Source organism: Corylus avellana, chromosome ca3 (assembly GCF_901000735.1).
Source record: "Corylus avellana chromosome ca3, CavTom2PMs-1.0".
Taxonomy (NCBI): Eukaryota; Viridiplantae; Streptophyta; class Magnoliopsida; order Fagales; family Betulaceae; genus Corylus; species Corylus avellana.
Genome location: NC_081543.1, coordinates 31287152 through 31311092, shown reverse-complemented (window position 1 = coordinate 31311092; position 23941 = coordinate 31287152). Strand labels below are relative to the sequence as shown.

The 23941-nt window shown below is 37.1% G+C and overlaps 4 protein-coding genes across 4 annotated transcripts; all 4 read right to left on the bottom strand.

The window, feature by feature from the left end:
- Positions 1–775: 775 nt before the first annotated feature.
- Positions 776–2546, bottom strand: LOC132175883 (protein CANDIDATE G-PROTEIN COUPLED RECEPTOR 7). The gene has a single exon (XM_059587967.1). The coding sequence runs from the start codon at positions 2368–2370 to the stop codon at positions 1060–1062; it is 1311 nt and encodes a 436-aa protein (XP_059443950.1). The 5' UTR covers positions 2371–2546; the 3' UTR covers positions 776–1059.
- A 3045-nt stretch (positions 2547–5591) lies between these two features.
- On the bottom strand, positions 5592–8469 carry LOC132175266 (endoglucanase 1-like). The gene is made up of 7 exons (XM_059587146.1): positions 8204–8469; positions 7914–8123; positions 7393–7593; positions 7207–7299; positions 6970–7131; positions 6511–6622; positions 5592–6259 (listed from the first exon to the last, which is right to left on the bottom strand). Exons 1-7 carry the CDS (start codon positions 8420–8422, stop codon positions 5763–5765), a joined length of 1494 nt encoding a protein of 497 aa, XP_059443129.1. The 5' UTR covers positions 8423–8469; the 3' UTR covers positions 5592–5762.
- Positions 8470–12011: 3542 nt separating this feature from the next.
- Positions 12012–14507, bottom strand: LOC132175452 (beta-carotene isomerase D27, chloroplastic). Its single transcript, XM_059587405.1, has 6 exons — positions 14048–14507; positions 13641–13733; positions 13019–13080; positions 12757–12863; positions 12421–12516; positions 12012–12350 (listed from the first exon to the last, which is right to left on the bottom strand). The coding sequence occupies exons 1-6, from the start codon at positions 14426–14428 to the stop codon at positions 12301–12303; spliced, it is 789 nt and encodes a 262-aa protein (XP_059443388.1). The 5' UTR covers positions 14429–14507; the 3' UTR covers positions 12012–12300.
- Positions 14508–18663: 4156 nt separating this feature from the next.
- LOC132176625 (GDSL esterase/lipase At5g41890) lies at positions 18664–21532 on the bottom strand. The gene is made up of 5 exons (XM_059588885.1): positions 21286–21532; positions 19773–19903; positions 19439–19678; positions 18992–19250; positions 18664–18902 (listed from the first exon to the last, which is right to left on the bottom strand). Exons 1-5 carry the CDS (start codon positions 21530–21532, stop codon positions 18664–18666), a joined length of 1116 nt encoding a protein of 371 aa, XP_059444868.1.
- Between the last annotated feature and the right edge of the window lie 2409 nt (positions 21533–23941).

Here is a 23941-nt window from a genome sequence, read left to right as displayed (position 1 = left end):
TAGTTTACAAAATGCATTTGTAATGTTTAATCTTCAAAAATTTCAAATAACAGAGATCTTTGTTTGTATTCTCAAGAGCCCATTAACCAGGAATAAGCCACATACAGAACAACCCCAATAGACCATACTTTGAACTGGCACTCTTGTTTCAAGATCCTGCCTCTTGTTTACTTATAATATTAGGTACCAATTGATGAGCATTCATGGTAGGCTAGCCAAAACATTAAAATGGGGGAGAAAAGGCTCTCCATTACGCTCACCGAATTTGGTATTTTTCATTGGCAGCTAAAGATATGAGGGGTTTTAGCTAAAATAGAGAGTAAATTTGATGAGCCCAATGTGAACGCTTTCCCCCCTCCCTCCCAACACACACACACACAAAACGAAGAAAAAAATAAGAGAAACAAATAAGACGTATTAAGACCCCTATATGAAAAATAGACCGCGTCTTGCATTACACAATCCAAGCAGCACAGTGATGGGTACCATAGCTCTACCATAGTCCACATTTTTACAATATTTGTTAACAAGCTAGACATAAACCATCTCACTGTCGAGCAATTGCAACTAGGCAATCATACCCTACAATTGAATCAGTTTATCATGTTTCAATAAGCATCCACTCAACTCTATAAGTGCATAACTCCATTAATCAAGTCTGTCGCATTCAGGAGGCTGACAGTTTATGGAATGTTTCATTTATTCAATTCCCATCAACTAATTAGTTGAAAAACGATTACAACATTTTAAGCTTTCACATTCACAGTTGTAGAACTTGATATAAAACACAGCCATTTTCCCCAAAAATTGAAATGCAAAGGATCTGGTATCAATACTTACAAATACTATCCAATTCACAGACATACATAAGAGGTCTATGAAATTATCCTAGTAACAGGCGCAGCAGATCAATCAACACAACAAAGATAACATAGCACGAATTCTACCTACGCAATGCCTATAATACTCAAATTTAACAAGACCCATTTGTAAAAGTATGAATTTTCTACCTCAATCACTGCACCAGCTCCAATGGTCACTCTTCCTTTGACACCATCCTCACAATTCGAACTCGTCCTCGAGCTTTAGCGCCTCGGCTGCCGCCTCCTCCTCGTCGTCATCGATCACGAAATACGGATTATGCGCCTCGGGCTTGAATTTATACCCTGTAAACACATAAAACGCCAGGGTCGCCAACTCCGCAGCCAGGACGCTGGTCCAAAGGTACCGATACGAAGTGATGGTCTCCAAGGCGTACACCACCACACGCGTGAAGTAAATGTAACAAATAACCACAATGTAGTACTGCCTAAACAGGGTCAACTTCATCAGATTCACCGCGGCCTTGCCGTCGGTCCTGGCGGCCTCGCGGAGGTTCTTGATCGACCACACGATTGGGAACAGAACGGCGCAGCAGCAGATCACGTCGACGAGCAGGAACACCTGCTTCCACGTCACCCAGTCCTGCGCGAATGGACCGCTCTCGTCGATCACGACCTGAGCGATGTTAGCGATAACCTGTAGCGGGATTACAATCATCAACACCTTCTTCTCCTTGTCCTGAAGGTAGGGTTTCAGGAACGACCATCCGGTACCAATCAACACGATCAGCGTGAACAGGGTGATTCCTTTCAAGAAGCTGAAGATGTAGAACAACACGTCCCAGCCGTGCGCGCTTCCGGTGCGCTTGATGTACGACTTGTCCTCGGCCTCGCAGACGAGGTTCAGAGCCTTGAGGATGAGCACGGCTAGCATGAAGAAGTGGATTCCGAACACGGTCAATCGCTTCTTGTAGAGCACGGAGATCCAGATTCCGGCGAGGACGAAGTAGACCAGCGAGAAGATGAAGTAAACCCTAGGGAGCACGGTCTTCCCGGCGGAGAGATAGTCCCGGCGACCGCTCCTCCCGTCGAGATTGTACATCGCCGAGCTCACGTCCATCGAGACCGTGAGGTCTCTGTTGAAACAGTTCGCGAACACGAGCGTGTACTGATCGGCGTCGGTTTCATTGAAAACGGTGTTAAACTCCTTCTTGGCTTTGAGCGCGTCGAAGGTGTAGACCTGCTTGACGAGGTCGGAGAGGAGGGCGCACCCGACCTCGCCGTCCTCGAGCTGCTGGAGCACGTGCATCCAGGAGTCGCGGGTGCAGAGGAAGAACCCGACCTTGTTGAGTTCGAGGTTCGATTTGGAGAGCGAGATCCCGGACACGTTGAGCTCCAGGCGGCCCCTGTGCGTGAACCCGAACTCGTCGAAGGGGATTATGGGCCGGTTGTCGGATCGGACGCCCGTGAAGCGGATCTCCGCCAGAGAAATAGACATTGAGAGGAAGAGCAAGAGAGATAGGAAAACGGAGCGCGTCGGGAGAGCCATGAGAGGACGGTGTAGATCTCTCAGATCTGCGGTCGGATTTGGTGGTTGCAGAGGTTGGATTAAATAAACCACAAGCGGACGATTACGCTTCACCGAACTAAGGAACACAAGTCTTCAGCGAGCTCGAGAGAAGGAGAATAAGAATAAGAAGACGTGGAATTGAACGCGTATGATCTTTCTGACATTTGAGGTGACTTTGACTTCGTATTCCTATTTCCTTCTTAACTATTTTTATTTTTACTAAATTAAAATTATTTGCATATTTTTTTGACAAATTTTTCATTCTTATATATTCAAATTATATATATATATTTTTTAAAACACGTATTGAATAAAAACTTTGTTCTAAATTTTTATATGTATCATTAAATTTTTATTTTTAATTTATTAGATCTGACGAATTTGTATATTAAGTTGGTAATTTGTCCTTATTTACCTTCTATCACAATAATTATATTGTTTTCTTAATATGCTTGGTCTTGCATACCTCACCCCTTTATCTAATGTGACACATTTCCTTTCTTTATAGATGTCTCTATTGTACTATAATCATATACAATTCAATATAATAAACATTTTACCTCTATTAGTCTTTTTTTATTCAAAGCAAGATAAGCAAAAAAAAAGGCTACAAACAATATTTCAAAATAGAAAACAGAGAGAATCAAAAGATACAATATTAGGGTATTTGATTTCAAATATTTGTTATAATGATTGTAATCTCCTATAATCAGATTTGATTTTTCTAAAAATATTACTCTCATTTATTCAAAAAATATAAAAAAAATAAAAATAAAATGTAAGATAAACCCTTAAAATAGGGTTTTTCTTCCCCTTCATTGATTTTTGAGGTACAAACAGCCACTACCTTTCCAAAATCATCACTGGGAACAGCAACCACAACAGAAAATGAAGATGTTGTACTTGTAGCCACATCAAAGTTTGCTTTGAGGCTGCTTGGCAGTGGAGGTTTCCTACAATCATCCAAGGATCGAAGATAGATATATACTTTCCCAAGCAGCCATATGAGAATTTAGAGTAATATTTAATTAATCTGCCTCAACAGATTTCCAATATCAAGATTATGAGTTTCATGAAGCCACTTGATTTCTGGCCATACAGATACAGATCAAGTGAATGGCAATGACAACAAACATAGACAGTGTGAATGTTGGCAAAAGAAGCAACCATTGATTTGATCAGTGTTTGTTCTTAGCTGCCTGGCTGAGATAATGTTCTTGCCTTCAAGCCCGAAAATCTATTAAGAATTTTTATTAACCATCATTATTCTCTATAAAATAAATAAATTAACAAATGGAGACAATTAATATCAACTAATACCCTATATGAAATGGGAAAATGAAATTCTTTTTACATTCTGATACGGAAATTACAAGGTTGCCATCAAGGACAGGCTTTGTCGGTTGGGGGTAGGACGGGAAAGTTGTTATTTGCCGGCTCAGCTCTTTGAAAAAGAGTCGAGCGAACTTGCAAAGAAGGAAAATGATTCGAATCCGGAGAGTGAAGCTATGTTTGTCACTATCTGTGTCCAGATTTAAAAGAAAAATAAAAATACTTTTCTTAATGGATATAACTTGATTGGTTCCACCTCCCCCAGAAAATAAAAAATAAATAAATAAAATAGTCGTGAGAAAAAATTATGATTTTTAGCGTTACTCTTTTTATTCTCTAAAGCTCCGATCCATGAAGGCTAGCTTGAGAGAAGCCCATGCAGCCTTCTTGGCAGTTAGATTGGCAGCGTATTCTGGTTGCTCTCAATTGTTCATTGAAGGAGATTTCTCGACTTCCATCCTAACCATTATTGATCCTCATCTTTTTGCCGGCTAGAGGATGGAACAGGTTATTGCTAACATTCAGTATCAGATGTTTTTCATCCTATAATAGAAGGCTTTTAAAATATTTAAATGTGCTAATTTTGTTGCACATGTTGCTGGATGCGCCGCCTCTCACTTAATGTTTAGATACATTCATACTTTTTTCCCTTTTATTTATTTCGAGTGAAAATGACCATCTTTTGTAATTCTCTCCTCTTGAATCTGATAAAAAAAATAAAATAAAATAACTTAAGAAGGGATTGCTAATTTGCTATCATACGATCTTACGAGACTACTAGGTTCATATCATGCAGTGTTAGGGCCAAATTGTAGGCTACTGCAACCCTTGAAAGTTAGACACTTCTTGTGGAAGTAGTATTGCAACGTCCCGGCCCATTCTAGTTTGGGTTAATTTTTAGGAAAAGTTCAAGTCGTGGGCTTTGAATATGCAGGCCTATTGGTAAGCCTGATTGGCTGATTAGTTAAATTAAATTTATTGCGCTGCCAATAAGATTTTTGGTAGCATTTTCATAATTTTTTTTTTTTTTTTTTGACATGTCTGCATAAGAAGGGGAGGAAGATTCGAACTGATAATCCCCGCTTCATTAGGCGTAGTCCTAGCCGATTGAGCTACCTCTTGAGGTAGCATTTTCATTACTCGTTTGTTTTTATATGTTGTTCATAGTAGGAAATATCCTCAGTGTAATCCATTTGTTTTGTTAATGATATAAATTATTTAGAATAAATGTTGATTTTGTATTCCCTAAATTAAAGAATTTAGATAATATTTGTTAACCCTAATTTAAGGGATATGATTGTATTTAAAATATTTTAAATTATATGTAAAGCTCTATAAATAGAGAGTTGTGTACTCAAATTATAAATTAAGGAAATATGTAGCATATAAGGCTTCAGTGCCTAGATGTAGGCTATATGCCGAACCACCTTAATTTATGTGTCATTCTCTCTGACCTTTATTCCACATTATTGAGTTTGAAAAGCAAGAATATATATATTTGACATGTCCGCACAAGAGGGAGAGGAGAATTCGAACTGGTATTCTCCGCTTCATTAGGCGTGGTCCTAACCGATTGAGCTACCTCTTGAGGTAGCATTTTCATTACTTGTTTGTTTTTATATGTTGTTCATAGTAGGAAAGATCCTTAGTGTAATCCCTTTGTTTTGTTAAGGATATAAATTATTTGGAATAAATGTTGATCATTTTGTATTCTCTAAATCAAGAAATTTATATAATATTTGTTAACCTTAATTTAAGGGATATGAGCTACCACTTGGAGAAGTGCATTAAGCATAGTCCCAGTCGATTGAGCTACCTAGAAAAGCAAAAATAAATTCAAGATAAAGAGATCTTCAAAGTTTCTCTGTTGATAGATGGAAGCATATTTCTCTTCAAATCCACTCCATCTAAGTTTCAAACTTACATGGTAATGGTGAGCGGAAGCAAGAAAGAGAAAATAATACAAGAAAGTTACAGATAATATTTTTCATATATTCTATCTGATACTAATCCTCAGGCCATAGGTAATGAGAGTGTCATTACTGGATGGTGGGATTGCGTAAGAAGAAAGCAAGAGCACCAACAAAAGGTGCATTTATATATGTAGCCGGCTCAGATTGCTGGTAGTTATTCCGATCATCGGAGAAACTGTCTCCGCTATCAGGGCCACCAACAATAGCTCCTACATGGACATTTGGATTGGGAGAACCGGATTTGAGGTACTGAAACCCATCGTTGCAGGAAATGTGATCAGGGTGTTCATGTACGGATGGTACAGAGGAGCCCCTGTGGTGGATGTGCTGTGGAAACTTGTCCCCGAAGCCCACCATGTAAGACATCTTTGCCGGATTATCTCCTAGAATGTAGTCAACTTGCTTCTTTGCCTGTTTGATGATTTCTTCTACTGTCACCTTTGAGCTACCACATGTGGCAGCTTCACCACTGGAGGAAAGATAGTTTGCATATGTCAGGAGGAGGAAAGCTGAGGAAGTAACATACTGCAGATTGCTTGAACTTCCTTTGTAAAGAAGCCCCCCTGTAAACTATAATAATTAGGCAGTATTCATGCAATATTTACCATTGAGGTGCATCTCCTTGGAGTGAAAATTTGCCTCACATCACAGCATGGGGGAGTCACTGTCGTCCATATACTGAAAACAACCTATCATTATCTCTATTGAGATGATGACAGGCCCCCCATACTGTGGTAATGTGAGCTGCACCTATACCAATATTGGCATTTCAATATACAAGCAGAGGAAGAAAAAAAGGAAGGAGATTGCTGACCAGGGGTATACTGAGCCTGGAAACTAGGTGTTCCTGGAATTAGAGAACATATGTAGTTGTCCGAGTGTTCTTTGTATATCTGAAATCCTTCAGATTTTTTCTCTAGAAAACTCTGTGGAAAAGTTCCAAGAAAGGTAATTCTCATGAGACCTCTAAGATAATGTAGAGCAGCAACAACCGACTCTAAATTGTCGTCGCTAATAAGATCAATATCAGCAGCGACCAAGTGTCGTTGCTGATAACTTGATAATAACAACGACAAGTCGTCTTATGCAGAGTATTTTAGCAGCAATCTGCAATGCTATCACCTAATAGTCGTCGCTAATGAGTTTTTATCGACGGTGCAAATGTGGCCGCACTAGCAGCAACAAAAGTCGTCACTAAGAGTCATTAGCGACGATATTAAGGCCTTTAGCGACGACTTTTAAAAACTATTTTTCCTGTGGTTTGTAATAAGACCTTGGAAAGTAGAACTTTGGTCCCAGCCCGCTTGTCATCCCAACTGAAGGAGTAGTCATCTTCATCAGCTCCCAATGTGTGGCCATTAGACTGGATGTAGTCCAAGTATGAACTGTCCCCTGAGGCTGTATGAATCCATGAAGCACCCCAGAGAAGTTCATCCTAATTAACAGAAGTGGGGGTCAATAACTGTTGTTAAGTATAAACAAAGCTAGAAGCAAATTGAATATGTCTTACATTGTAGCCTGAGTAGGAGCAGTAAAATGGGCAGACAACCGAATTGAGAGTGTCACTGTAAGCACCTCTATGCTTGTCTGCGAATTCAAACACCTGCACCATTGTGATGAGCTTTCTTGTTAATTAAGCTGCAGAGACAGAGAACAGAACAGGTAAACCAAGAACACAAGTGGTCTGGATGTTTACTTTTATGGCTGTATGAAGCAATTTGGAGGAATAAGAGGGGTCGGAGTTTTTGAATACTATTGAAGCCGCCGCCAGTGCAGCAGCTGTCTCTGCTGCAACTTCAGATCCTGGGTTCTGAGCAGATACCTTGTATACATTGCGTGGCGTGTCCATTCCTTCAGGCCTCTCCCAGCATTGATGATCCTGGTTTGGATCTGCCACCTGCACCATTCAGCACCAAACCATTATAAGCTCTTTAGCACTGTGATGAGCATTAACTGTAATGTAAGGATTCATTTTTTATTATTATTATTTAATAATGGGGTATCTGGGCTTCGCTCCGACTAAATTTTTGGGCAAACGTGCAAAACACCTCCTCTACACGAGTCAGATAAAGCGTGGGCTTTCGCTTGCGGGCGTGGCCCCCAATAAATTATTTACGCTCAAAGGGAGTTGTACAAGACCAAATGATTTATCACTCCAGCCAACCCTAATTAGTGTTGATTTGCCATATTTTTTGTTGGTGTATTGTTTTTGCTCACTTGTACGTATAAAGCGTCAGGGGTTGCAGTGGCTGCTTTCAAAAGATAATCAGTGCTCCATTTGATGGCAGATTTGGCATGCTCAAGCTGGCTGTGCATTGAGCTACCAAACTCGATGACACTCCATGCTAATATTGTAGTGGTGAAGGCCATTGGCAGGCCAAACTTGACGTTATCTCCAGCATCATAATAACCTCCCACAAGGTCCACCTGCAATTCACAAGCAATGAAAATTAGTTTACAGTAGATCAAAATTCAGCAATGACAAACACCACAGTAAAGCTTGATACATTAACAGAAGAGCCATCTGACAGCGCAGAATCTCCCCTCCACGAGGCCCTCTGGTTTGATGGCAATTTTCCTGACCTCTGCCCCTCAAAGAAGAGAATAGATTTCTCAAGAGCGTCAGCGTAATCATCAGAAGTGAAAGCAGAGCAAAACAAGAAAAGGGAACAAAGTGTTAAACACAGAATTTTCATCTTCATTGAAGATGTTGTAGTACTTATCATCTTAAAGCTTCAAATTCTGGTTGTTTAATAAAGAAAGCACCAGAGGGATTTTGTGGGCTAGCTTGAGATGTCTTGAGGAAGGGATCACTGCCATTTATAGACAGCGCAAGCAGGATGTTGGGCAGTTCGTTGGTCGTTGAGATAGTGTTTTTGTGTGTCCTGTGTCTCATGCTGGTCACGGGATCAAAGGCGCTGAACCGGACATTTGTCGTGGGTAGACAACAAACTTTATCCTCATTCTTTGATAGAGAAACCTGAAAATCATGAGCCGTGACAGAGAGGTAAGACCATGATTTTCGCTAACAGCATGCAGTTTAAAAAAATAATGGTCTAAAAATTCAGTTAATGTAAACGTTTTTGTTCGAGAATCTCTTCACCAGGGGCGGAACTAGGATTTGTAGTGTGGGGGGACGGATTTTTTTTTGGTTGGATAGATTGACCAGCTTATATAAATACAAAATCACATAGATGCATATAATTTTTTTATATGTGTTTGTACGTGTTTTTATAAAATAAAGCATAGAAGTCTTACATTTAATCTCATGTCGTCGCAAATACACAGTAGTAGAAGCAACTAGCAAATTAACAGCTTAAGAAGAAGAAAAAAAATTGCAATTATAAATTATAAAACCATTTAACTTGTGATGTCAAAACAAATATTGTAAACCTAAATGACTCAAAATAACCACTCAAAAAACTGACTGCTGGTTAGAAGCCACTCAAAGAACTAAAACTATTTAACTTTTTTTTTTTCATATATAGTGAGGGTCTAAAACCAAATTAAGTTTTTGATTAGAAGTGAACTAGAATATAGAGGGAAACTAAATGAATTGGGTATTTTAGGTGTTTTTATGTTGAAAGAGGGGGCAAAATTAAAATAATAATAATAATAATAATGATAATAAATTAAAAAATTTTAAAGGGGACACAAGTAATTTTTTTTTTTTTTTGGGGGCAAAACTAAAAAATAATAATTAAAAGGAACACAAATAATATTTTGGGGGGACAAATATATGATTTTTGGGGAGACAAATTTATAAAATTGGTATATTTGAAGGAAATTTATGAAAATTTGAAAAATTTTGGGGGGACATTCGTCCCCCCAACCCCAAGCCTGGGTCCGCCCCTGCTCTTCACCACGCAATCAAGTTTGAGTAATGCTAGGTATTATATTTTTATTCTCTTAAAGCTGACGTGGCTTTCAAAATCACCATTAGATCAAAATTCAAGTATGATTCATCTAAAATTTATTGGTAATTTTAAAAATCACATCAGCTTTAAAAGAATTTTAAGTGGATAAAAAGATGGTACATAGTATTACTCATCAAGTTTTCCTTAAAATTCTCTCAACCTATCTAAAGGGTATGTCTAATTTAGCAGTTTTAAAACCCGATATTTTAAAAAATAGAAATTTTAAAAGGCAATTAATGGAAATGATATCTTTAAAAGACCCAATTAAGCGTTTCGGTAAAATTGTGAATCTACCATTAAAATGGATTAGGATTCAGTACAATTTCAAAGGAATTCTAGATTCTCGGATTTACCTTTAAAATAGAAATTCTAGATTCTCATAACACACTCTCTCACCCGTGGGACATTTTCCGCAATTTTGTTTAAAACCACACTTTTAGCATGCAAAAATCTAGTCGATCATACTTTAAACACATGTTAATTTAATAGACAGAATTAGAGAGATTTTCTCCACAATCCAATTTAAAGAAAATTTGATCCGCTTTTCAGGATTTTGTAAACAGAAAGAGACTTGCTCTTGATTATCCCCCAAAAGTCTTATAAAAAGCGTGATTTACGTGTGAAAAATATGGTATTAGGCATCTTTGGTCTTTTGGTTGCCATAATTTAAGGCGCGGTATGGCATTAAAAAGTTTGTAGAAATATAAATTTGTCCGAAGCAACAAATTAAAAGTCACGGATACGTAGAAAAGGGAATCACATGGGCCGTCAAAGGAAAAAGATGGGGCCATTGGTGACTGCTCAATGGTGGGATAGGTTGGTTGCATGCATAGACAGTTTAATTAGTTGAAAATTCCATCCACAATTCCCAATCATGTGATTTGACCTTTGAATGCCCTAGAGTTTCACATGGATGGTCAGAATTTTACGGTTCTTTTTGGTGGGAAAAACTATCTGCTTAATCTTATTGCATTGAGTGTGAGGAAGCTGCGGCTTGATTTTTGGACTATATTGGAGGACCACAAGTAGCCTAACTTGGATTATGTTTGACATACCATATAGGGCTAGCCGTGATGGCCATGGTTCTTGGATTCCTTCTCCATCCATGATTTTAATAAGGAAAGTGATATCTCATGTCGCTCACGGGCCACGGCAGCTTGTGGGAGCGGAGACCGGAGGATGGTAGAGGAGAAAAAATGGGGAGGAACTAGAAAGAGTACATAAGGGTAGGGAGTGGAGAGGAGTGAAGCTCTTCCCTCCTTCGTTTATTAAAAATACACGTCAAAATCACATGTTTTAAAGACAGACATTAGTTTAATAGACTGAATTGAAGAAACATCCTTCAACCTAATTTATGCGAAAATTTTGTCCGACTTGAATTTGAAGTTAGTTGGCATCATAATATTGTTGGAAACTAGTCGAGTTAAGGATACGGCGGGAAAAAGCATCACAAACAAATTGAGAAAAACTCTATGAAGGAGTTGATGCCAAAAATGGAGATACTGTGCTATTATTAAAAGGGATAATTTGGTTTTGCTTGGTGAAATTGTTTCTTAGTATAATGATGTCAACCTGCCAACAAATTCAACCACCAAATATTTAATGTTAGAATTGCTTCCTTGTACGTTAGTAATTTCCTTTCCCTTTCCGGAGGAAAATCAGGAAGATGAAACACCTTAGGAGATCTTCCTACTGCAGAAGAGCCAAAACATTGTTGTTGTTCCATTTAACAACAGTGAAAGGCAGGCTGTTCAATTCCAGCATAAATTGCAAGATGCTTCGGCATATATAAGACAACTTTATTAAAAACCACATCAGGAAGCATGTGTTGGGAGAGCAGGACCAGTATCTACCAACAATTGAGCGGTGCATAGGCAACATGTCCCTTCTATTGTTGGTTTCCCATTTCCATAAGGAAGTACAAACATAAAATTTGGCATTTTTGGGAGAGGTGGAGAGGTACATGTTGACTCTGGCAGACTGGCATCTTATCCTGTGAAGCATGACTAATACACTAACCCCCTATTAACTTCATTCATCTTCTTTTTTCTTATTAGTTTTAAACTTTTGAAATAACTGGTGATTTAACGCTCTGATCAATTATATATGCACTTGAAACAATACCTTACAAGTGAATTGATAAGAGCACATGAAAGAAGAAATTGTTAAAGCTACCTTGAGAAGGGGTTAACACCTATTTTAGCATATTACTTAACCTTCTCATCCCACAGCTCTTGTACCCATTGCTTTTGAATTCTGATTGGAACTATGTCTATGTTTCATCCTTGCTCTTTTAAAGGGTAAGTAGCAAGACAGAACATATTGTTAAAATGTGGAAGAGAACTGATATAGATGTAAGGACAGAATCCCCTGTAAAATCTGTACTGTATACCATAAATTTCTCAATGCAGAAGAATGTTTCTTGAATAGAAACTGAGAATATGATATCTGTACAGTCCATCACACTTTTCTATGTAATTGTCCAAAATAAGATATCAGAAAGGGTGAAATATCAGTCTCTTTTAAGATTTACAAACAAAAAAAGTGGCATTGCCTAGCTTTCACATTCTTAAAAGTCACATATCTCTGTTAAGCAGCAAAAAGGGGCATGCCAAATAGGTTTTCTCTGTATACATGAAATATGCTTATTTTTGGTATGACAAATTGATATGAAGAGGAAGCTCTTCTCAAGCTTGTAGTTTAGGACAAACACTGGCGCTGGGATTTGCCATGGAGCCTGCAGAAGGTGCTATAGTTAGAAAACAGAAAAGATGCTCATTGATTAAAATAGATCTTTAACAACTTACAAATATCTGCAAAACAAGGCTGTTTGGACACTGGATCCTCTTCAAGTGGGGGTGGAACTTGGCCATACACCATCTCACAACTCATATCTTCAAAATCTGTAGATGAACATAGACAAGATAAAAAAATAATAATAAAAAAATAAAAAAATAATCTTCCTAATTTATGTTCCATCACAAACATTTTAGAATGTAGTGTTACTTTGAAATCAGAGCAAAATTATTTTACATACAAGCTGATATTCACTACTAAATAATCCGTCTAAAGTATACAATGTCACTATGTCAGTCTTAGATAAAAGATTTGGGGCATGATAAAAACAAGAGAAGGAGACATACTTGGGATCATGGTTAATGGAAGCCCAAATTCATTGGTGAAGAAATCTTGTGTAGGAATTTTGCACATATTTACGCACATTCCTACGCATCCGCTGTTCTCCAGATACCTAGGAGGGGAAGAATTGTCGAAATTGGAAAATCATTGTTAATTAGGACTTTATTCTAAATGATAATACCATCTATTAATCATTTCTTCTCCTTCAAGAACACTGCTTCATTTGGCTGCTGCCATGGTGGAAAGGCAAAGTGTAAGTTGAATTACCTGCACTTCTTTATATGAACTCCACTCCTTTGCTTCCCCCCATTTACCTCAACCTCTACAACCTAGTGGACACTCATCAAATTAATCTTAAAGGAAAAAACACTAAAAGAAGCAGCACATGAATCTCAATATGAAAGTCTGAAAGATCATATAAGTCTAGCTGGACATACATGTAATTCATATAAGTGAAAAATGAAAAACAAGTTTCTCTAATGCTTAGTATCAAGTTAAAAAGGAAATGAACTTGGAATGTAAACCTAAAACTAATTTTCCTCTATATGGATATGGTAAGTGTGTTAGATTAATATTTCTTGTTAGTTTAAGCTTTTAGGATTTAACATGGCATCAATGCAGAGGATATAAGTTTGAACCTTGTATTCATAGTTTAGCCGTATTTCACTTAAATATTGTACATGTTGTGTGTCTCACTTGTTAAAAAATATTTTGAGCTTACACATGAAGAGAAGTATTCAAATATTAAATTCATAATTTTGGAATAAATATTAATTTAACATGGTAGTCTTCATGCTCATTGTTAACTTTGTCAGAAGATGCCCGTTTGAGCTTGAGCAATACACGTACATGTAAGACTATTGTTAAGAGAAGTTGGCAGCATAGTTACCTCAGAAGGCCCAACTAACCAGTGGAAGAAGGGCACTGTCAATGCAGCATTGAATTCTTCAGCCCACTTTGTTGGAGGAAATAATTTCCTGAACTGCAGCAACATTAACTGTGTTAGCCTATACCTTGAACCAATTCTGAGTAGATTATCTAGTGTTTTTTATGCCTTGATATGACCCCAAAAGTTTACCCTCATGATCAATCATTCTTTCATTAAACCTTATTAGCAATAGCACCAGCAATTAAACATTAAAATATTAATTAAATGATTAAATCTATTCTTTTCTATCATAACTAGTGATTTAACATGGTATTAGAGCAAAAGTTCTGATTTAACACGGAATTGTAAACAGAGTAAAAGACAAGTGAAGCAAGTGAGAGAAGTGAGAATTATGATTCATTATCCACCTGAGCAGGCGCACCTGGAGGGAGCATAGACAAGAGCACCTCACGAACAACTTGCTGCTGCTGCATCCGAGACCTTCCCTGCATTACTCTCTTAGACACGTCCACAAAACTCTCGTAGTCATACTCCAGCCACCCCTTCTTCTTACTCACTGCCCCAGCTTTACCGGAAGCTGCAGCAAACTTCTCCATCTTCCGAGCAAACAGTGTCATGAACACCTTCTCAAAAACTCCATCATTGTACCGTGTCTTTTGTCCTAAAGGAGCAGGCTCTCCTGATGGCTCTGCAATCCCACATCGGATGAAATTGCCGGTGCTTGCTCTAGGCAATGTAAATTGCCGAGGAGGCCTAAACTGGACAACTTGCAGGCTTAGGACCACCATGAATTTTCAGTAACTTCAAACTGTAAGTAGCAGCATCTGGGCATTCCAGAAAAAAAATAAATAAAAAAACAGTACAAAAAAAAAAAAAAAAAAAAACCCCGGAAAGGGTAAGGAGCATATGGTTGGTTGAGTTTGGTTTGCTTCCATAGGAAAAATTGTGGCCATACATGCCCTTCTGGAGGAGATTATATTTCTCTTTCTTCTTTCTTTTTCATTTTCAATTAATGCATCCTTCTATTTTGTTGAATGACTAAAGAGCCCCCACTCATCTATAACCATTTAAAAAGAGATTTTTTATATTCCAATTTACTTTTACATTCCATGTTGAATATATATGGGAAAATTATATTTACCCATTCTAATTCCAAACAAAACCAGATGCCAGTATTCCCTAAATCGGGATTTACAGCAATTCTCTGACCGAATCGCAACTTCTCCGAGCTACTAATGAGAAAGGGTCTTGATGAGGCTCACTTTGTTGATTATGTGTTGACCGAATTGCAACTTCTTCGAGTTCCGAATGAGAAAGGGTCTTGTTGAAACTCACTTTGTTCAATAGGTGTTGATCGAATCGCAAGATATTTGAGCTTCTAATGAGAAAGGATCTCGATGAGACTCACTTTATCAAATAAGGATTAATCGAATAGCAATCTATTCAAGTTAAAAAGAGTTTTCATAAGACTCACTTTATTGAATAGACTGCTTGAAGTGTAAGATTCATGAATTAAAATCCTCTCTAGTCCATTTGGACCGGAGGGGAGTCGATTCTCTTTAGTATAGCGGCAGAATTGTCCAAAAACAAATTTGGACAATTTTGCTCCTACTTTAACAAGAACCGGCTCCGCTCCGGTCGGGAGAGGATCCAAATGCAAGATCCATATGTTTGAATAAGTGGACCCCTGGGATGGAGCTGCGTGGAGCTTGCAGGTGGGCCAGCAACTCACACCAAGTCGGCAGCATGCAATTACTCACAGACCAAAGTACTACTACGAAACCCCGTAGCAAGGCCCATTGAGGTTGTACTAAAGCCCAATCATTTCCACAAATTCATGACCATTTTATCAATATCATGTTTTATGGTCCTACTCTCCTACGTGTCTTGCTCTCCGGTAGACAGTACAACACGAGACTAGGATCAGTCACATCAAGTTTGTTGCCGAAACTGGTGGTCCAATTTCCTTAAAAAAAAAGAAAAAAAGAAAAAAAACAAAAAAACAGGTGGTCCCATTAATACATTATCACAGTTTATTATGAAGGAAAAAGACTTGATTAAACTTTCGAACTACTTAGCCAACAAGACAATTGGGGTCAGTCGCATGAAGTAATATGTTATATGTTAGTGAATAAGATTATGGTTTGATAATTTTTGACATGATTTGTAAATTTAACTCAAAATTTGTAAGTTAATTAAACATGTTCGACCCGTTTAATTAAACATGTTTAATTATAGTTGATCTACATATGTATCAACACAATTTGAACTCAACACACGACATTTAATTAGGACTTTTCAATTTTTGATACAACCCGCGAATACAACAAGAACACAATAAAAAATTAACGATGAAATACTAATAAGACTCCAAATCACACCCGATTTGATGACCACCGAATGTTCAAACAATAATGTACGGAAATAAAAACAATCAATCACAAACACAGAGATCTAGTTACAAAGAGAACCATTTAGAGAACTCTCTAAAATGTAAAACTTCTCTGAGGTAGTCAAACCTAGGAAATCAACTAAATCAGTAGAATAACAAGAAATACCTTAATGTTAAAAACTTACATAACCTATACACTTGACATTCAAGTATACCAGACAAGCGACCCACTTATCCACTATCGCAATAGTTCTCTCATAACATCTGGATTGTTCCTTCTACGTGATCTCGATCCCTTCACTGGAACTCCAGTTGACTTCAATTGCTTTATTGCTGAAGATGATCAAACATCTATAACTCTAAGAAAGAATTGACCCTCTATGGCAACTACTTTCTTAGCACCAATCTCTCAAACTCTAAGCAGAATTCGTGCCTATACCTCTATGTATAGTTTTATATATAAAGACTATAGACCCCTAGTCCAACTACAATACAAACTCTGAGACTTAGCAACTACGGGGCGTCCAGATGGTTAGTAAGCTTGTCCAGACGGGAACTAGTTTCTATATGGAATTTACATGAAATACACTAGGCGTCCGAACGGCAAGAATGAGCGTCAGGACGGAGCTAGGTTAAAATCGTTAACTCTAGTTCTTTGGAACGGTGCGTCCATACGGTAATGCAGATGAGACTTTAGACAAAGCTCTCGGGTTTTCTTGCATAGCTATCTTATCCGAACGATATTGCAGACGAGACTTCAGATGAAGCTCTCGGGTTTTCTTGTACAGCTATCTCGTTTGGACGCCTTGCAGACGAAGCTCTCTGAAAAAGTTTCATCCTTCTCGTCTGGACGTAGTGCAGTCGCGGCTTCAGACGAAGCACTATGTGATTCATCTGTTTAACTTACTTTTGCTATCTCGCACACTACACATTTAAACAAGCAAATTAAGCACAAGTATTTTGTTCACATGAATCCAGGCAATTCAAAATATGAACTAACAAACGAGTTAGAGTTGAAATGTCTGACTCTTTTAATCCATATCTTGACACGATCTAAATCTAACATGCAAATACGAATGGCCAACCCTAACAATGGATTTTACACCCTTAAACTAGTACATTGTGCCAAATATAACGACATAAATTGTTATAGAAGTTTCAATGATTCAGCTGCAAAGATTGGAGCAACTGGTCATTGATTATCTTTGTTAAATGGAAAATGGCAAAATGCACCTATATATGAAGTTGATTGATGCTGGCTATAGCAACAGATGGCCAGATCATGGCTGACAAGCTAACTGCTAAACTCCACATGCATGCATGATATGTAAAAAACAAAATAATAATAATAATAAAAAATGCAGAATTCTGAGAAGCATATCATACAGCTCAGTTTCTGCTCTTCATTTACTTCCCATGCATGTTTGTGGTTGATTATATTATTAACAAGCACCATATCCTGCCAAGCTAGCCATCCAGGCTGAGCCCATAGATGGCTTATCATTCTACTCAACAGCTCATGAGCTCATCTCTGCTCGGCTTCAATGTAATAACACACGCACAAACACTTGAGAGTTTTTTTTTGTTTTTATTATCAAACTTAAAGCATTGGGAAGGCAAAAATGATGCATGTGAAAGAAATAGGTCAAAAACTAAAAGTACACTGTTTTCTGTGTTCTTCAATGTAGTAGCAAAGCTTGTTTTTTACAACCTAGAATTGGCTGTTTTTGGAACTCACATCTTTGTGACAGACTCACAGGCCCAATATCTCTGCTACTCTTCTTTATTCATGTGTTGGTGGTAGTTGACAAACAGAATAATATGGGGGGAGGCTGGAGCAGTACTGGTCAACCCCATTTCATCTAGGGAAGCCACTTTGAGGAGCGTGGAAGGGTTGACTTCTCTTGGGAGTTAAGAGCTGTGTCAGCGAACTTTTTGCTAGCTAGAGTTGACCTTTGTTCATTCCAATTAAATGCTAGGGAAAATTCTAGACTGATGTCTCTTCTACTATTTGTTAAATCTTGGAGACAACATATTAATTTATGGCTTACTTTGATTTATATAACTACGTAGGTTCAAAGCTTTGGTTGCATGATCAACCCAAACATAAGGATTTGACTCGTTCCCGGATCCTTTGGTGATCAAGACCCGTCTTACACTTTTCAGTCGTTTTCTCCTCATCGGGGATTAGGTACCGAGTGAAACGGGTTAACTCAGTAAACTTGGCAGCATCATGCTCCATGGACCATAGTCATGCTGGCCTAATTAATTTCATGAACTCCCGAGCCCATAAAACCTCAAAAGTCTAGTGGAGGTGACCGACCGCCTCCTTACTCGATCTCAAAGGCGTAGTCAGATTAAATTTTTTTTGGGCTAAGATGATAATGTCAAGCCAACGCGTAAGCCACCCATACATTAAAAGCACAAAAGGGGTAGCATTTTTCTTTATATATTTTTATGAGAAACAAGAACAAAAATAAGATAAAAGGAGGATCTTTTCCGCTTTCTACATCGTACATAGTCTACGTACATATATAACATGTCTAGGACAGGTTGCAATTTATTTCTGCGGATCAGATTACATTTTTGGATGATTGATCAGCTACAATGTTCCTTTTTGAAGGTCTCTAATTAAGACTTGCCGCTGTAAAGCTCCCGGATATTGATAGGAAAGCTAATGCTTTTATCACCATCCAACAACACTTTGGAAATTATGATATTCGCAGCTTCTGTTGGGTGATATGCATCCCAAAACACGTACTTTGATCGATCACCACATAGACCAGAGGTTTTGTTTTCATTACGGCCCTCAAAGCAAACGAATGGTGTCAAGTTTCCTCCACAGCAGGGTTTATTGGCATCCTCAAACCCTATCAAAACATAAATTTTAAATTAGTGTCTATGGAAAATCAATAATATTAATGCAAATATAAGAAGCTCATCAAGTTTTTAGGCCAACCATAATGACGATAATCGAGCATGATCCTCCAAAAAACATCATAGGAATTTGCATATACAAAGATGGCTTCTGGTCCCAACTGGTGATTTAATTGGTCTAGCGTTGTCTTCAGTTTCTTATTGTAACTTTGGATCAATCCATTCACCTCAGCTGAGCATTTTCCACTTCCTAGTAAATTGATCGCACGCACAAATGGTATGCATCCTAGTGGTCCAATCCCAACCACAACGAACTTTCTAGCCCCCAATTCATGTAATCGCTACACAGAAAACGATAGATAATAAATAAAAAAAATTCTATGTCACGTAAATAATTAGAGACACATGACATTCTCATCTTAAGTTCTACGTAGATATGCATATAACACAAATCGAAGCCGTAAAACATCTAGTCGAATATCACCAACTTGAAGAGGAAATTAATGTGTATATCAAAGTTAAGATATACCTTAAGGTGTGAGGTCAAGTTAAAAACCATATAATCTTGGAACGTGGAGGGGGAAACCTTGTCACGAAAAAAGGGTATTGATGGTTGGACATAATTCAATATGTCATTGGACCCAGTAGTAAGAGAGAAGATTGCCTTCTTCAAGAATTCATTTGTACGATTCTCCCCCATTACACTCACCATGTAGTTTCTACTTTGCTCATAATACTTCACTTGCTCCCTTAATGGAACTCTTCCTATCTGTGTTTCAATTAAAGAGAAATAGAAGTGATTCTGGTGATCAGTAAATGAAGGAAATTAGCGCTAGCTAGCTAGCTAGCTAACATGCACTTACAAATACTGATCCTGTTTCATCCAATATGCCTGAGGCTCCAGAAGCATAGTTTATTCCTCTGCTAATTGCATCAGTTTGAGTATTTGGGGCTAAGTAAGGTGGTGGAAATGACAAAGCTCCAAGGGCTTGACCTAATTTCACCACACTCGAAGCAAAATTAACAAGATCTAGAATAGTTCATTCAGAAGTTAATCATGTTATAGTCCATATTTAAACCCCAGAGCTCTTTTTTAAGAAGTTATACCATAAAAGAGTAATTATGATACTCTCTACACTAAATTATCATATTCGTTTTATATTGATTGATCACATGGTTTGTTTTAAGTCAGCTGATATGAAATGTGTATGAGGAGTAGCATTACTCATATCATAACTTATGATATGATATGCTACAACGTAGTATAAGAGAAATGCTACATACTGCACCCACATCTCACTATGTTGATATGGCAGTGTCCATCAACCTTTGAATTATTATTATTATTTTTTAACAAAGGGTGATAAACAGTGTCACATGATTCCAATAAAATGAGGATGTAGTAGGTGTTATTCCTAGTAGGATAATGACTCTAAAGAAAGTATAGTAAGTACATCATAAAGGCATAGGTTAAATGTCATTATCAAGGACAACGAATATCATGTGGCAATTAGCATGCAAATTCCTCATTTCCTGTTCATGAGTACCCTACATATATACCTCATGACCTTGTCATTAATGGCTTCTAACTTTTTTTTTTATTCTTAATGGCATCTAACTTTTTGTGCTTTTTTTTTTTTTTTTTTGGGAAATCTTAATGGCCTCTAACTTGTTCGCAGATTTATTTTCCTAATCTTTTGCCAAAAGTTTCTACAACAGATAAATGTACATGATACCAAATTTCAAAGTGTTTAATTTTCCTAATCAAAGTAGTGCAATAGTTAATAGGTTAGTAGAATATTTTATTCTTAATTAAGATTTTGTTTTGTTGTATTTTATGGTATACATGATGCCATGTCATATAAAATTGTGTCACATCATTAGAGACGACTCGATAAAAATTGAGGCATAACTGCATACGACAAAAAATTAAAATTGAACATTTTTAATTTTAAAATATTAATGTAACAGTTTTTTATATTAAATATTAATAATTAATTAAAAAAATATCTTCTAGCTTTTTGAGATGTAAAATTATTAATCAAATTTTCTTGTTCAAGTTTTGTTAGTATATTATTCTCAATAAATAATAATGTCTCTTTTTTTTTTGGAGCCGAGGGGCTTAATTAGGAGGTGGCCTAACTAATTAGACTAATCATTGAACCGGCCTTGCACATCATTTAAAATTGTAAATATATAACACTAGCCACATATATATACCATTAATTATATTAGAACTATAAATTAGCAAAATGGGTTCAAAATTCAAGATAAATAAAACTCAATGCCTAGCTAGCTATTATAATTATGTTCTAGATATCATGAGGACTAGCTACCATAGTGCAAGAAATTGAAGCACTTAATTAGTTGTATTACCTACTAAGTCTGGAATGGTTCGGCCATTGGTGAATCTTCCGGTGGGCTGCCCACCAGAAGGCTTGAAGTCAATGCCGTAAGGAGGTGAATCCGCCTTAGAGAGGGTGAAAAGATAGTCATTGTTTCCAGCATCGACGAGGGAGTCTCCAAACACAAAGGAAGTAAAAGAAAGACAAGGCAAAATATGCAAGGACACAAAAACCAATACAAGGAAGATCAAACGCTTTGAAATCCCAAGGATCTCCATTATTTTGGATGCAGATTAATGTAGTATTTTTAACGTATTTAAGTAAAATTCCATGGCTCATAGTCAGTACGTGTACGTGGGTATTATGACACAGTGCTCAGAGAAGCACCATTCGCATGGGCTGCCAAAGCAGGTGAGAAGATCGTTGAACAAGTCTCCTAGCTAGCTAGGAGACTTGGTCCATGACATATTACATATAACTTTCGTAGAATGGCCCCAATGCCCTCCATATTATATATCTTATTAATTAAATGAGCTCCCACTAGGAAGACTCATGTGGAAATTAAAGGGAGAAATTGATATCTGAATCAATCTTTTGATTGATGTGATCTGCCGGTCATTACATAAAATTCATTGCAGACCTAATTCTTCTGTGCATAATTTCCTTATAATATGGCCACCTTTATTGATTTAGTATTAATTGGCCTGCACATAATCTTTGCCTTCACCGATCAAAGTTGATACATTCCCATTTTGTCTTTAATTTCTTCCATAGTTAATGTACCTTAATTAATTTTGAATAGGATGGGAATTTGTGTTCAGATTGTGTTGAAATCGACATTGATATAAAAATAAACGAATTCAACGCATCAGCCATAATGGGTTTAGCTAATTCGTTAATTTTGTGTTAGGTTCATATTAAAAATTGCTAGCCCTTATATTGCGTGTCGAGTTCGGTTCATATCGACGCATGAGTATCTGTAAGTCAACCCTAACCTGCCTCATTTAATTAAATTTGTCAAATCTATCAGATATCAATCCTCACCTATTAATTTTATGTTGATTTCGTGTCAAAATTAAATTGCAAGTCTTACTTTTGAATAGTGTAAAATTGCATCGATCCTTATGTCTTTATTTATTTATTTATTTTTTTTTTTTTTCAACTTCAGGAAAAGGAAAGGGAGACAAACAAAAAATACAAAAACAAATTACAAGGGAGGATATTTGCCACTCCTAATTCTTAAAGCTGGAAGGAAATGAGAGTTATTGAGAATGCTTCCAAACACTAAGTGAGAAGTGGCCAATTTTGCAACCGAGTGTGCTTGAAAATTGGCACATATAGAGACCTTTGAAGCGGTCCAAAAACTGAAAAAGAAGAGCTACTGGCGATAGTCGGCAATCACAGGAGCACAAGGCCAATCCAAAAAGAGGTGACCTTTTCTGTTTTAGCTATTTTAATTTTCTATTTGCCAGAAAAGAAAAGATAAAAAAAAGTCACCAGAGGCAAATTAGATTTGCATCTAGAGATAGACATCCATAGGTTTACAGGATCCCAAAGGATCATATTATAGTGCATGTTTCAAATAAATTGACGATTTATACAAGGTTATACAAGACACACGTTCATTTTTTCATTTGAAGACATCACAATTAACCGTTATTAAATATCATAAAAATATTCAAATATCCTTTCTCTATTCGCAAATTAAGGATAAAGAACTTAGAAAAAGAAAGAAAATAAACGGGAGTAACACAACATTCAAAGTCACGCAACAATATCCTCTCCTTACATAATACCGGCATGCATGAACAGTATACACGCTAGTATTATAATATTATAAAATATAATTAAAATAATATTTAAACAATAATATATATATAGCACCGGCGTGCATGTTGTGCATGAAACATGCACGCCGGTGTTCCGGTGTTCTCCCTCTCCTTAGACACTCTGACTCCAAGTGGATCCCATCTTATTAAATTTACATTGACTTAATTTGTACTTTCTTACGCGTTACATACTTGCCGTTCTCGAGTATCACAACATGATTGGGGATCACACGTAAGAGATTGTGCCGCATCATGTTACTATATGGTCTAAAGAAACTTAAAGAAAATTATGGTTGGAAGGCTAAAGAAAAGTCAACAAAAATATTTGCTAATTAAATCAAGTAAATACTGATTATGCTCCTCTAAATTTATCTTGTAGAAATGAATAAAAAACTGTAATATATATCCTAAGAATTAATCTGTGGGTGCCATTAAAAATCCAGAGTATAATCCACATAACACATCTTCAGGTAAAATGGAGATCATTTACTTTATGGTCTAATATATATATATATAATCAAAAAATTTAGCCGTAGAATCGTGTTATTAAACATTAATTAGTCTTGTATCATGGCTTGCTACCCACAACCCCTCACCTCCCAAGCATTAATTATAGTCTCGGATCATGACTTGCCGCCCACAACACCCTTCCCCCCCGCCCCCCAAAAAAATATTAGCCTCAAAATCACGTAATTAAGCATTAATTATTGGCTTGCCGTCCCCAACCCCCCGCGCGCGCGGAGGAATTTCAGTTTTTGAAATTTCAGATTTAGGCAATTTATTTTCTATCCAAAGGTTATTGTTCTGCCACATATCACACTACTAATAAAATAATAAATATTAATTATTTTATTAGTA

What these genes read in the sequence shown, in the direction of transcription:
- LOC132175883 (XM_059587967.1), bottom strand. Translation starts at nt 2,370, where the DNA reads ATGGCTCTCCCGACGCGCTCCGTTTTCCTATCTCTCTTGCTCTTCCTC.
- LOC132175266 (XM_059587146.1), bottom strand. Translation starts at nt 8,422, where the DNA reads ATGATAAGTACTACAACATCTTCAATGAAGATGAAAATTCTGTGTTTA. An exon ending in TGCTTCATACAGCCATAAAA is followed by an intron (nt 7,300 to 7,392) that starts GTAAACATCCAG and finishes ACAATGGTGCAG; the next exon opens with GTGTTTGAATTCGCAGACAA. An exon ending in GCTCCTACTCAGGCTACAAT is followed by an intron (nt 7,132 to 7,206) that starts GTAAGACATATT and finishes TCTGTTAATTAG; the next exon opens with GATGAACTTCTCTGGGGTGC.
- LOC132175452 (XM_059587405.1), bottom strand. Translation starts at nt 14,428, where the DNA reads ATGGTGGTCCTAAGCCTGCAAGTTGTCCAGTTTAGGCCTCCTCGGCAA. An exon ending in GGTTAGTTGGGCCTTCTGAG is followed by an intron (nt 13,081 to 13,640) that starts GTAACTATGCTG and finishes AGTGTCCACTAG; the next exon opens with GTTGTAGAGGTTGAGGTAAA. An exon ending in TCCATTAACCATGATCCCAA is followed by an intron (nt 12,517 to 12,756) that starts GTATGTCTCCTT and finishes GTTCATCTACAG; the next exon opens with ATTTTGAAGATATGAGTTGT.
- LOC132176625 (XM_059588885.1), bottom strand. Translation starts at nt 21,532, where the DNA reads ATGGAGATCCTTGGGATTTCAAAGCGTTTGATCTTCCTTGTATTGGTT. An exon ending in AACCATTCCAGACTTAGTAG is followed by an intron (nt 19,904 to 21,285) that starts GTAATACAACTA and finishes TGGTGAAATTAG; the next exon opens with GTCAAGCCCTTGGAGCTTTG. An exon ending in ATGAAACAGGATCAGTATTT is followed by an intron (nt 19,679 to 19,772) that starts GTAAGTGCATGT and finishes ATTGAAACACAG; the next exon opens with ATAGGAAGAGTTCCATTAAG.